Raw genomic sequence first — 13696 nt, 5'->3', positions numbered from 1 at the left:
TTGCTATGTAATGCTGGATTGTTCATCTATGGAGGATGCAGAGGTGGTATTGTAATCCTGTGGATCAACTTCCTTCCATTCTTAACAAATCATCCCACATTTCCAGGACAAGAGTTCCTGTCCCTCTCAATGAGTCTCACAAGTCTAAATCCATAGATTACACACTAGTGGAGCTGTGGGAACTGGAGCTCTGAGCAGGCTGCTTTGTGGTTTATTTATACACATCTTTAGGATGGAAACCTCTGAAATCATACATGAAGGGGCCAAAAACACAATGTTTCATCAAATAATTTCACAGTAGAGGGAAAATGTATATTTTTAATCTACTTCTCCATGTCTCATAACAGTTTTAAATAAGCAACGCTGAACCGGTTATTTATATTGAATATGATGATAAATGTAATGTAATGAAAATGTAGCAAGTACTATCTACAACAAGGAACAAGCTCATGTGGGTATTAATAAAATAAAATTTCAATTAGCGCAATATTTAGTAAAATGCATTTTTATTGTATAAAATAAAAATACGTCAGTGAAATAAAGCATTCATTGATTAATTCTTATGAACCGGCATCAACCAGCATTTCAATTTTTTAAAACCGTTTAGAAAATGTTTTCAGTATGCTTTTTGTCTGCCTCTGATAAAGTAGACACATTTTGTGGCAGACTGAATATGTAGTCTGAAGGAAATTGTATTCCCTCTATCTTTTGCCAGGAAAGAGGAAACATATCTATATTCACCAAGGTTATTAGGCATGATCTGAAGTTTATACAAAATAAAATATTTTAATTTTTACTTGATTGTAGGGCCTCATCTGTTATATTTATCTGGCAGTATAATGCAGGAGGCAGTATAATGTAGACAGATCTCATTATCAAAAGAAAGGAGCTTCATTATTTAGACATTAACCATCATCCTAACTGTAAACTGTCCTTTCCACTGTGTTCATTGATCCATTGCCTGTTTATAAATGCCCCTGCCCCTCTCTACTCCCCGTCTCTGTCTGTATCCTTTTCTGTCTGTCCTGAGCTCCTCCCTGAGGTTGGTTCCTCTCTGCTCCCTGATTGCTCTTCCTCTTGGGATGTGCGACTGCACAAATGACCCACCCTGTGCATGACACCACGGGCCCCACACACACATGCTCAAATGCACGCATATGAACACACACACACAAACATTAACACAGACACACACACACACACATCACACAGACAGAGATTACACCAACACTACCACGCTTCCCAGGAAAAATCTTTCTCACTCAAAGTGGCACTCACACACACAAATATGATTAGTTAGATGGATGTGAGGACAAAAACATGGTTAGAAACAGAAAGCGAAAAAGCATGCATACGCATTCACGCCACATTCACACATTGTGTAACTGAGAGAAGGGTGAGCAGCAGCCGCCTGGAAATATTAATGAGTTGTGTATCAGTGGGGGTCATCTCCTGCCTTTTCTTCCTGTTCTTGTTTCACTGCTTAAAATACACTTTTACCGCTGTCCCTGTCCGTTCCAGTCTCATACCCAAAATAACCACAGTGGGGCAAAAACCAATACACAAATATAAGCAAGGTTTAATGCAAAATCACATACAACTGATATAACACTTCAATACAGATTCATACAAAGTTGGCAAATATTGTCATTCGTCATATGTAAGTTAGTTGTATAAAATTATTAAATATTAGATTCATATATTACTCATAGAACATCTGTATACAAGGAATGAATCCCATTTGGTGACACCCGTAGACACACACACACACACACACACACACATCGACGTTCCTGCACAAGTACGCACACTATCGCACTTGCTTTACATACACACAGAAATGGACTTTACTAAAACACCTATGGCAGTCATACATTTTGATTTTAATTAACTTTCAATACAAAGACATGAGAGCTGTTCTACTGACATCATTTGACAAACAAGACATTTTGACATGGGATGACACTGGATGACACAGGATGACGTAATATGACAGAGGGCATAGTCTCTGGTCAGTGGACACTTCCTACATGGTAGGCGTCTGCTGACCGTCAGTCATTAAATAGAGAACTGTAGGCATCCCATAGTGAACAACACAAAGCTTGTCCTCTCTCCTGTTTTGCCCGTCCAAGGTGAGCACATTTGACCTTCTACCAGTGGGTTAAAATCGGAACAGAAACTCACAGCTTTTGTGGATGTCAGAATCAGATTTGGGGCTTGGGACAGGCACGGTTCATGCACCCATTATAGTACCACTCTAGGACACAAAAAACAAGCAAAGCAGCTCCGGAAATGTGGCTGGTGGATAAATGGAATTGCACTTCTTCTGGCTCAAAATGTCTGTGAAACGTAAAAAGCATAAAACTACAGGATGGCTGGGTGCAAGGGGCGGACTTAAATTGGATAAAAGAAGGAAATAAATAAATAATCAGTAAAGCAGGTGTCCTTATTTCCTTATAGATGTGGCTTATTTTCCTCCTTGTTTCCTGTGTCTCCTGGTCTTCACTGCTCAGCAGTGTTTCCAAGTCACTTTCCTCATTTTCCACACCAGTGTAGCACGCACAGGATCATCACATGGGGTCACTGGTGGAGTCACTGAGGGTTCTGGCTGCTGGGGACAAGCACTTAATGAGTGTGTGGAGGTGGTGGTAGTGGAGGGGATGGGCTCCAGGGTGGGAGGCGATGGAGAGTTGTTCTTGATGCTTGGTTGGGGTGGAGGGCAGAGCTGGTGAGGGAAGGGGGTTGGATAGGTATGTGTGGGGGGCAGCAGAGTTGGGGGAAGGGGTGTGGGGTGTAGGGGGGCTCTCAAGAATAGATCAAGCTCTTGAGGAAGCGGACTGTGCCACGTTTGAAGACGAAGGGACAATCACGCTGCTGGGAAGTGTCTCGCGTCGGAGAGGAAGCCAAACAACAAGAGGAAAAGCGCTCTGATTTTCGCACAGGAAGCCCAGTGCGCCTCCTGCCCAGGCCAGATAAGAGCGCTGCGGTTCCCAGGGCCAGGCCCAGGAGTGAGCCCAGGACCCAGGCGCGAGGCCCCCCATCAGCCTGGCCCATCCTGGTCCAATGTCCCTGGGCCTCCTCCAGCGCGGCGTCAGGCTTGTGGTGCAGCCGGGCTGCAAAGAACAAGGGGCTAGTGAGGATCCAGCCAAAAACTAACTAAAGAAACACACTCAATGCAGAACCAGAACCAGAACCAGAACAGAGCTTTACAAAGGACCATGAATCAGCCAGTAAAGAGGCCACATGTAATCTGCTGAAACATCACGGTGCAAATAGAATTGATACCCTTTATGGTAATAAGCTGTAGCTTCAGTGCTCTAGTGAAATCTTTATTTTGTATTATTTTCTACTGCACTGTTGTTGTGAGTACTGCTTTTCTGTTGCATGTATGCATGCATCCTTGTTTTGTATGCTTTTGCCAAATTGTTTGTCTAATTTATAGACTTTAAAATTGAAATATGACCCATTCAGAATTCATTTAAAATGTTAATATCAAGCATTGATTTACCAAATAAATCATAAAAAAATAGAATTTTGACAAATGTGCAGATTGCATGTGACACTCATCTCAACAAAACAAGATAAATTCTGCTCTCATACATACTGTGTGTCTACACTATAACACCATGAATAGGTACAACAGAAACAAGATTTCAATTATGGTTTTTACCTGAAAATCTGAATATATTTCCTGAATATGCAACAAATCTTCCATGTACATTTTTGCAGGATAAATATCTTATATCGCCCTGACAAAGAATATCAGATACTTTAGTATCACCAACTCTTCTAAAAGATGTTCAAGTACATTGTGTTGATGACATGTGGCAGAGATTGACGGGTGAACCCACGCTGGAGGCACCTCGGCGTGGCGCCATGTGTCGGTGCCGGTGTTAAGGGTCAAGTGCACTGATGATGTCAGTGGATAGAAAGTATGGGCGGCTGCTGTGGTGCTCTCAGGTAATACTTAACCTTTCCGACTTGGTCATAAGCAACACAATAAGTATCTGACCTCCAAGAACAGCTCAGTCAATGTTTCAGCCAAGTGCCGGCTTGAGTACTCGTGGGTGTTGACTAAATGACTGTCCCTCTGCATCACTGGGTTGGGCCATTCTCATGAGAACTTTATATATAGTGTGTGTGTCAGATATAAGAAAAGGCATCACAGGATGCAGTGTGCAATCACAATAATAAACAGGCCTCTTACCCTGCGTCCTGGACAGGAAATTCATTAAATCATAGCGTTTGATTTGGAAACCAACAAATCGTGACTGAGAGCACGGAACTGGTTTCCATTGTAGTGTGTTTTTTTTCTGTCCTTTTAAGTCTGAGATACACTGTGTACTGTGTCTGTGAGTATGGCACACACACACACACACACACACACACACACACACACACACACACACACACACACACACACACACACACACACACACACACACACACACACACACACACACACACACACACACACAAACTGCCACACACAGGCATCGCATTTGTATACACTTAAACAAACATATGAAAAAAGGAAACACAGACAGTAAGAGAACAAACATATAGGGAAAGAGTTGCACAAGCAAGAAAACATATAAACACAAAAATGATGACACACACACATATATATGTGGGCGCATACACGCACACACACACAAACAAACACACACACATTTTCACACATTCTCCACACATGAAAGGCCCCCAAAGGCATCTGTTCTGGTTACAAGAAGGAAATGCTGTCTGAACACATGCTGAAATAGACAAAACATGTCTCGTTTTCAAAAATCCTACACACACAGCGCACACACACACATAAAAAACACGACACACACACACACATCAAATAAGATAAAACAAACAAGACATAGTTTCTTTGCTGCATGTGTTTGTAACATAATAGCACCAATATAATTTTTAGCCTTTGCAGCCAAAATATGTACAAAATATACAAAGTTTAAATTGATATCAACTAAAAACAGCAACAGTGGGTCATTACATTGTATGACTATTTGAACATTATACATATGTTTTGCTCTGTAATTGGTCTCATTAAAATAGTTAAACAGTGCTATTTTGTAAAGAAAGGTGTAAAGGATTGTATACTATTCAATAGTGAAGCTAACTCATTCCTGCTGGTGCAATTTCAAATGGTTTACTGCTCATTTTGGAGGCAAGATTTTAATGTGCAAACTAAACTGCATTTAGTCTTCTGGGCTACTTACAGGCCTTTGGACGGGCAGGGATGCCAGAGCCATTGGACGTGTGGAGGAGGGACTCCGTGGGATGTGCAGTGAAGAGCTTGTCTGCTCCCCCGTGGCACCGAGCCCGGGTCTTGCAACGACACTGCTTTCTCCCCTATCTGAGGACTCACTGTCAGACAAGAGGCACGCACAAACACAAAGGTTAAACACTGAGGTGACTCTAAGACGGAGCTAAAGGTGGTTGGTGGGTGAAGAATCCAATTTCTCACCTTTAACCACAAGTGTGAGCGTGAGATTTTGGTAGAGTCCGTGTTCCTGGATTCGTACGAGGACGTCGTACTTCCCAGCATCCTCTTCTGCCACATCCCGGATCACCAGGGAATTCCCATCCATGTGGTATCTGGAGCATTGCTCTGCTGCCACCTTGCCATCCTTCAGCCTGTCAGAAAAAAAGACCTCTGAGCAAAGTTTCAGGGACTGAGTGATTGTTTAAGGTTTAAGGAGGAAAATTATTTCAAGGTCTACAATTACAGACATACTTCAAAGACTAAAACAAAGATAATCCCAAAGCCATTCAAAATAAATAGTGTTGAGAAAGTGTGCCACAGATTAAAATAGATTATTTAGACATGAAAAAGGGAGGCAAAACAAAATTAAAGCCAAAAAACAAGTTAGGTTAGGTGTGACTTCAGGGATCAAGGTGATCTCTTACCAGATGACTTTAGGGGCAGGGAACGCTCGAAGTTTGGGAGAGATTCTGTAAGACTTCTGTCCTGCCTGTACCTCCATCACAGATCCATGTCTGGGCTTCATGCGAATAAACGGACGGTCTATAATTGAAGACACACATGCACATATTCAGGTAGGAATAAGCAAGCGAATGCAAAAGTTTGATAATTGCTGTGATATTAATCCACCACACTCAAAAAAGAGTTGATCACCATCAGAATGAAACTTGCTGAAGTTTTGAAATTATAAATGAGTTATTTGTTCTTATGTGTGCAATTTAATCATCTAAATGTCAGGGAGTTTCAGAGGAAAACACTCACCAAAGACGGTAACAGTGACTTTCTGTTGTTTGTTGTTTTCCCCGCTGGTCACGCGGCACGTGTAGAGGCCTCGGTCTGAGCGCTGGAGCTTCGGGATGGTCAGAATATTGTAGAACAACATGTGTGTTCTGTGTTTCAGGAGCCTCTTAGTAGTGGAGCCGGTGTTGTTATTCTGAAGGTGGAGAGGGAGGGAGAGCCATAGAATTAACACTGAAATCTTATTTTGAAAAGCTGTGAACCAAAGCACTGGTACTTTAACCCACAATGCACCACGTGACCTCTTGAGTGATTTCTGACATTCACATTTCCTTTTTAATGTTCTGTCTCTACTGTCGTCTTTACAAATGGTTTCTCACTAATCTTTAAAGTTATAATAGCTATAGCTATGGATACTTAACTATTCATCAAGTATAATGATAAAGTTATAGTCACAACCAATAAGCCCCTTGATGACATAGACCTAATTAGGAAGTGGTAGAGTACAGGTACTTCAGTTGAGATCACATTCATTGCACCGAAAAATTGTTGGCTTTCCAAAAGCTTTGAAAAACTGAAGTGAAAGGAAACATCGGCATTCACCGTATCCCGTGGTTTGCAAAACCGCACATTTTTTTTCTTCTGCCGACTGGTTTGCCTGCTCAGTCTCTGTCTAAAGTGATTTGTTTCCCCAGACTTTAATGCAGGTCTGACCTTTCCAGGGTAGTCCCAGGTGATGTTGACTCTGGTGTTCAACTCCCCGGTGGCCGTGCAGTTCAAGACCAATCTCTCTCCCTTCAGGGCCTGCACAGGTCCACTGCTGTTCAGATACACCTCCATGATGTTACTCACTGTGACAAGAAAGAATCAAATATAGAAATGATATATGTATAGATGTTAGAGTGGATTGGGGTTTTTGCATAGAAACCACTGAAACCCACATACATATTTATTTGTGATTTGCTTTGTATCTAAAAGGAATTTATGCACTGCTGACCTGGTCTGTGTATAAAGTATATACGTGATTTGTGTGCGACGCCTTCAATGATTGTCTGGCAGTAGAAGAGGCCAATGTAATAGAAGGTGGGAGATCGGATGGTGAAGCCTTGCTTGCTGTTCCAAATAATGTTCCTGTAGTCTGGACTCAGGCTGTGGTTGGGAAACTGCTGGAGGAGGAAGGACAAGACACCAGTCATCAGATATTAGATAAGAACAGTCACCATCGTCACATTGACTGAACGGAAGTTTCAAAATTGCAAATAAGGAAGGAACATGATCACATGTCATGTGCAATACCCTGTAAAACTGTGATAATACACAGGAAGAAACTGATCTTTGTCATTAGCATTTGATTTGCTGTCAGACAAAAAAAATAATCCAAGTCAAGACTCAAAACCTCATTGTTAGGACGTTACCAAGTGAAACTCAAGCTCAAGTCTCAGTCCTGATGCCAATACCCTGAAACTGAAGCAGTTCATTGAATACTGCTATTGATTAAATGATATACCCCTTGTCTTTTACTATTCAGGTCTCTTGGACCCAAAGCTAAATTGCTCACTGAACTGCAGGTTTTTCTGGAATTGGGTTCCATTTCTTGCAGGTCTGAGCTCCAATCCAGACACTCTTAGCTCCACTTGAGTTTGGGCTTTTGCTTTCACTTCTAATGGTAATACAGTTGCAGGTCCCGTAAAAAAGCCTCAAGAAGATGCAAACATAGAGTGCAATTTGCCAAAAGAAGCCTCAGATGATGATGCATGTATTCTCACAGTGCTGGTTTTATAATAATCGGCTACCTTGACACGGACACTTGTGTAACTGTGTAACCTTGTTGTTTTCTTGGAGGCAGCCTAAAGGAAATGTTTACTAGAGTTTCTGTGACACAGTGGAAGCCTCCCACCCACTCTCAAGGGAACAGGTGGACCCCCCCCCCCCCCCCACCCCACCCCACAACCATCAAACACACACACACATGCACCCCCAGTGTGAACTGGTTGATATCCCTCCTCCCATAGAGAGGCGACCCTCTCAGACGCCACTAAGCTCCACCAAAGTAGATGCTCTTCCCTCGTCCTAAAACTTACAGACTCCACCTCTGATCGGCCTCAGGGCCCTCTCTGCCCCTCTTAACCCCATCCTCTAAACCTACATGAAAAGTATGTGAAGGTGGAGAAACAGGAGGAGGAGTGAAGGGGTCAGAGGAGTCAGGATATGAGAAACGTGACTCTAGTCCATCTCCTCACATCCTGTTACTACAGGATATAGACATTTTGACTAGAACCCCAGGTCGAACCCGGCATCCCGGACCTCCGGGACCTTGTGGTCACTTTCACAGTGAGAGCAACAGAGCAGAGCCTCCTGGGTATTGTTCCCACTGAGTAGGGTCATGTTAGAGATCCAGGAAAAAAACACTCCAGAGGCTGTGACAGTGAGTGGATTTCTGGTTTGGCCAGAACAGGATTAGGAGGGAGATGAAGGAAGTGACGAGAACTATTTTTAGAATAATTACCTTCGAGGTCCCAGGCATTTGTAAGGAGATGGAAGCAGAAAAAAACCATGTGTGTTCATGTGTGTTTGTGTGTGTGTGTGGTGATGTCCAGCCATGTCTGTTCTAGGATCGGATTCATATTTTGAAAACCCGATAGGTCATGTAAGATCTGGTTTGTCCGGGGCGACAACCTCCTGGTCTAAAAAGTGAAGCTAATGCGAAATTGCCCTTAACCGGCATTCTTTCTAATGCCATCAGGGGGCGACTCCTCTGGTTCCAAGAAAAAGTCTGATTGTATAGAAGTCTATGAGAAAATGACTCTACTTCTGACTTGATTTATTACTATGTTCTCAATCAAGTCTCTTTTTCAATACAGCATAATGTTTATTTAGTCAATTATAGTCGCATTTAGAGTAGAAACAATAAAGCAGGGTATGTTTTTGAACATGGCTACCTTGTGAATGACAAGTCGCTATCACGGATTTGTCTGGTTTGGGTGCTGTCTGTGTTTTTGTCTTAACGCTTTCACAGTGTTTTGAGTTCATGAAAGTTAATTTGACCTTTTGGTCGCCCAAAAATATCTTATTCAGCTGTCGGTTGTACTTGGCTCCACCTTCTCGTGTTAGTTCTGGTTGCAAAAAAACTTTGACGGTGACTGCCAAAATGCCGAACTCGAGTCTTTTAAAATGGTAGTCCACAAATCAATGGGTGACATCACGGTGATGTGACCACTGTAGTCTTATGGTTTGTTTTTTCACATCCCAAATCCTTAGAATTTCAAGTTCATAGACAATCCCTCTTTTTGCAGGTTTCCCCTCCCTTTTTGAAATTAAGTTCAGACATTCATGTTTCCTTCACGATGAATTCCAATAACTTTGATTATCCTCAGACTTTTCATCCAGCTATTTTTTTCTAATGAAAGCGTATGATACAAACTGGGGGGGAGGTTGAAAGACATGGACATTTAGTCGTCAGAGAGGGTCTAACAAATACTTTTTTCAGTTGTATATTTTTGGCCATTCATTTTAATCTGTCTCTAGCAGGTCCCTTAACTTAATGGAGGTGCAATACTAAATTGTTGGAGTAAATTACAATTTAATCTTTTTTTGTTTCTATCATGTTTTGTGCATGTGATATACCAAAACAGTAAAGTTCAGAGTCTTCTATATGTTTAACAAGTACTCTATTGTTATAATACCACAATAAGCTTCCTACCGTGACGCACAAGCTGCCATATTAATGATCAGCTTTCGTGATTAAAGAGCATTAACTGTACTTTGATCTGTCGGGGTCAACAGTAGCTGCCCTCTGCTTCCTCCTCCAGGCAAAACCAGCTGTTTAAAGCATCAGTTGGGGAAGTTGGCAGCCAGGATTCCCACTACAAGAGGTGGAGGGTGAGATGTGGGAAGTGGTTCTGGTCAGCGGCCAAAGGGGCACTCCAGACCTAATGTCCTGTTTCCAGAGGTAGAAACGGTGCCAACAGGACGCTTCGGGCCCCGCTTTATTGAAATAAGTTAGTGAAGAAAGGGGCATCATTGACTGGAAGGTTTTCTTGCAGATTTAAGCAGACAGACCTGTTTTTGTTTCACTGAAAGGAAAATATCTGTGCAGCAACATGCACTCATACAAAAACAGACACACACGCAGACAGCAGGTACTCTTTGCACTTAGTAGCACTGTCGCCTCGCCCCCTCACTCAGCATTCAAGCACCAACACTCACAACCATATCCGCGCACACTTTCACACATATCCGCAAACGGACACAAACAAACGGACACACACGCCACAGCGTAATGGCTGCCAAGATAAGAACAATGTGGCAAATGATCTGGAGTGGGGGGAAACAACGGTACGGCGCATTGTGTGCATATGTAAGCCCTGATGGAAAAACCTGAGACGAGTGATGATGTGCAAAGAATGTGAGCGTTGTTATTGGGCAGAGGAGGACATGAGTGCATACACTTGCTTCATGTAGAGATCATGATACAGATCAGATCTCTGAACCCAAACATGACATCCGACTTGTCAACTTGACATTTCATTCATATTTCCTGCACTTACCTTGACCAGTGTGGTTGTGACGTTTGGGTTGGTGACCCGGCAGGGGATGACCAGCGGCTGCTTCTCCTTCATGTACAACACATCTGGGCTCATACCCGGATGATCCACAAATAGCTGCTGGCTGTCTGAAACCCAAACGATGCGGTCAGGGACACATACGGTACCAACTAAAAACATGTCAAATAGAAGCACAAACAAAGACTCTTCTTTCTTTAAATACCACATGAATGAGAGTACACAGCCATGTGACCAAGGGTCAGTTCACAGAAGTTACAGGAAAACGCCCATTACAGCTTCTCAGAGCTCAAGCTGACATTTTCAAATGTCCTTCTTTGTACAACCAACAGCTTTAAAGTCAAAGATGTAAAATAAGTGATGATATTAAAGATAAAAAATCTGATAATCCTAAAAAGCTAATACCAGAGATTGTTTGATTTGCTTTGCTGAAAAAAGGACAGAAAGGATTATTCAATTATCATTTTTTCATCTCTATTCATTGCTCATATTTCCACCTGCATACTAGGAGGTGATTGAAATTAGGTTTAAGGTGTTCACAGCTTTGAAAACTGACATTTAAAAAATTAAACGAGAACATCTCTGTCCAGAAACGGTGTCCTGTTAATAGATGCTGCTGTTTTATTTTCTTAAGGCTTTGATAATATTTGATTGTTAAAATCAAAACATGAGCCACTAAAATCAATACAATCATAGAGCATGGTTAGATAAAATTGTGTGCAAGTTTGGTTTCACAAGTGGGTGTGTCTTTTTTTTGCATCTATGAAACACTGTGCTTTAATATCTCTTTGTTTCTATATTTTCTATTTCTTTTTAACCCAAAGACTGAAGTTTGCAGTTCCATTGATCAGCCCTGAGCACTGTTTGCAAAATGATTTCAGGCTACATACAGGTCCAATAACCTTCACTAATAAGGTAGGACAGCCTAAGTGTAGCCTGAGAGAAAAAAAGGACCTTCCGCTAAGAAAAAAAAATAGTTTTTAAAAAGTGAAAGAGTTTGTCCTCCCATCCCCAGTGGAAATGAACTCCTTGACTGAGTGTGAAAATATCTTTCTCTTTCATTTTCTGTGAACTGACCCTTTAATTTCATGCACACAGAGAAAGGAAAGAAAACAATCACCTGCCTCTATGCACAAACACACAAACAAACACACACACTTCCAAGTATCAATCTCAGCAACAAACAAAAACAAACAGACACACACTCCTAAACATACTCTGTCCTCCACACCCACTCATTGAATACCCATTCAGCAAATGACTGCCTGCAGTCAACAATAAACACACAGATTGTTTAGAGGCAATCAAACGGCCTCTCTGAGCTTTCTCCTCCCAGATCGGCTACTGTAACAGTTCTGTGCCATTGAAAAGTGTGGGTGTTGCTCACTGTATTGTTTGTAACCATAGGGTGTTATTCAAGGAAAGAAAATCTCTGAACATTTGAACAAAAGTACCCAAAGGACCAGCGGACTGAGGGCTTCCTTCTCTTGCTTTGATTCCTAGAGGACTCTGGGAGGGAGGCAACGTCTGAGCAGAGCCGCTGGCCAAGTCTGACGCTTAATGGACATGGTGACCTGAGCGATAGATGGCCCCCGAGGGTCCTGTTGGTCAAACAGTAGCGTGCCCTGTGACCCTGGCCTCCAGCCCAGCTCCATGCTCGGCACAGCCCAGCCCGAAACTACGTCACCCTCCAGGACAGGGAGGAGCAGGCTGGGTAGACATCGTGCCTCCTCTACCCCTTGATACCACTGAGCCACTGGCCTTCATCTTATCCCTCTCAGCTCCTCACACACACACACACACACACACACACACACACACACACACACACACACACACACACACACACACACACACACACACACACACACACACACACACACACACACACACATATACTTCCACACACCTCCCCGTCGCCAGCTTGTAGAGACACAACGACATCCCCTCCCAGCACAACCCCTTCAAGCCCTTCCCCTCCTCCCCCAAGCACAGGATGCTTTAAGCAAGGCTGAGCAGAGCAGATAAGGCTGATGCCCTGGGAAACTCTGCCCAGGCCTGAGCCTTTCAGCAGCTGGGCTATTCCTGGCCTCGAGGTAGCACGTAAACGAAAGTAAAAAAGGATTTTTATATATAGGCAACAGGGAGGTAAGGCCCTGGCTGAGAAAAGAGAGGCAGGGGAGGAGGGGGATGAAACTGTGCCAGAGTCATCTAGAAGGATGTGTTGTTGGGACAAACAGTGTTTGGATATTATTGGCTCTCTGGCATTGGTCTGAATTTAGCACCCACCGCATCCTGTTTAACCTGGAGATATAAACAATAAGCATGAGGGGGTGAAGGAGTGAGGGGCTACTCAATGAGTGAAGCTAGAGAAACAAAAAAGAAGGGTCAGTTGTGCTCTTTGACCTCAGGCAGCAGATTCTTACCTGTGACATATACATAGATGGAGGTCTGTTTTTGGGTTCGGTGTCGGTATCTGCAGCGGAACAGGCCGGTGTGTTGGGCATGGGTGCTGCTGACTGTCACACCGCTGCAGTACTGCTGCCTTGTCCTCCCACAGCGAGTCTCCTCCACTCGCACATCATCTCTGGACAAACCTGATGGGAACGCCCATGTCAGCTCCCAGCGACCCCTGGTCAACAGGTACAAGGTTAAAGTTTGCTTAGAAAACACTTGGCTATCTTTGCATGTCCATTCACATTCACATAAAGAAGATGCTATAAAGGGCTTTTTGAAAACTCAAATCCCTCATGAGTTAGTTACTTATTTTGATTATGTGATATTTTTTTGTGTTGAGTGTAGAAAATGAGAATAAAACCCTTGATAGCAAAAGAAACCATCAAAACTTGGATCACCCTGATGAAACTTATAGGGATTGTGATAGGAAGCAACAGATTTTTGGCTA

General features: G+C 42.8%; 1 protein-coding gene across 2 annotated transcripts in view; it reads right to left on the bottom strand.

Annotated features, from left to right (window-relative positions):
- flt1 (fms related receptor tyrosine kinase 1) overlaps positions 1-13696 on the bottom strand; it is a 31388-nt gene that overhangs the window by 14150 nt on the left and 3542 nt on the right. Inside the window, exons 3-10 of one of the 2 annotated variants that reach the window (XM_054622741.1) lie at positions 13218-13423; positions 10777-10901; positions 7227-7395; positions 6944-7080; positions 6254-6425; positions 5917-6034; positions 5474-5643; positions 5226-5373 (exon numbers count right to left, since the gene is read on the bottom strand). In XM_054622741.1, the coding sequence (XP_054478716.1) occupies positions 5226-5373; positions 5474-5643; positions 5917-6034; positions 6254-6425; positions 6944-7080; positions 7227-7395; positions 10777-10901; positions 13218-13423 (1245 nt within the window). The remainder of the gene's footprint in view (positions 1-5225; positions 5374-5473; positions 5644-5916; positions 6035-6253; positions 6426-6943; positions 7081-7226; positions 7396-10776; positions 10902-13217; positions 13424-13696) is intronic. The other variant, XM_054622742.1, reaches the window with a different exon arrangement.

Source organism: Anoplopoma fimbria, chromosome 21, assembly GCF_027596085.1.
Source record: "Anoplopoma fimbria isolate UVic2021 breed Golden Eagle Sablefish chromosome 21, Afim_UVic_2022, whole genome shotgun sequence".
Taxonomy (NCBI): domain Eukaryota; kingdom Metazoa; phylum Chordata; class Actinopteri; order Perciformes; family Anoplopomatidae; genus Anoplopoma; species Anoplopoma fimbria.
This window is presented reverse-complemented; position numbering and strand designations above follow the sequence as displayed.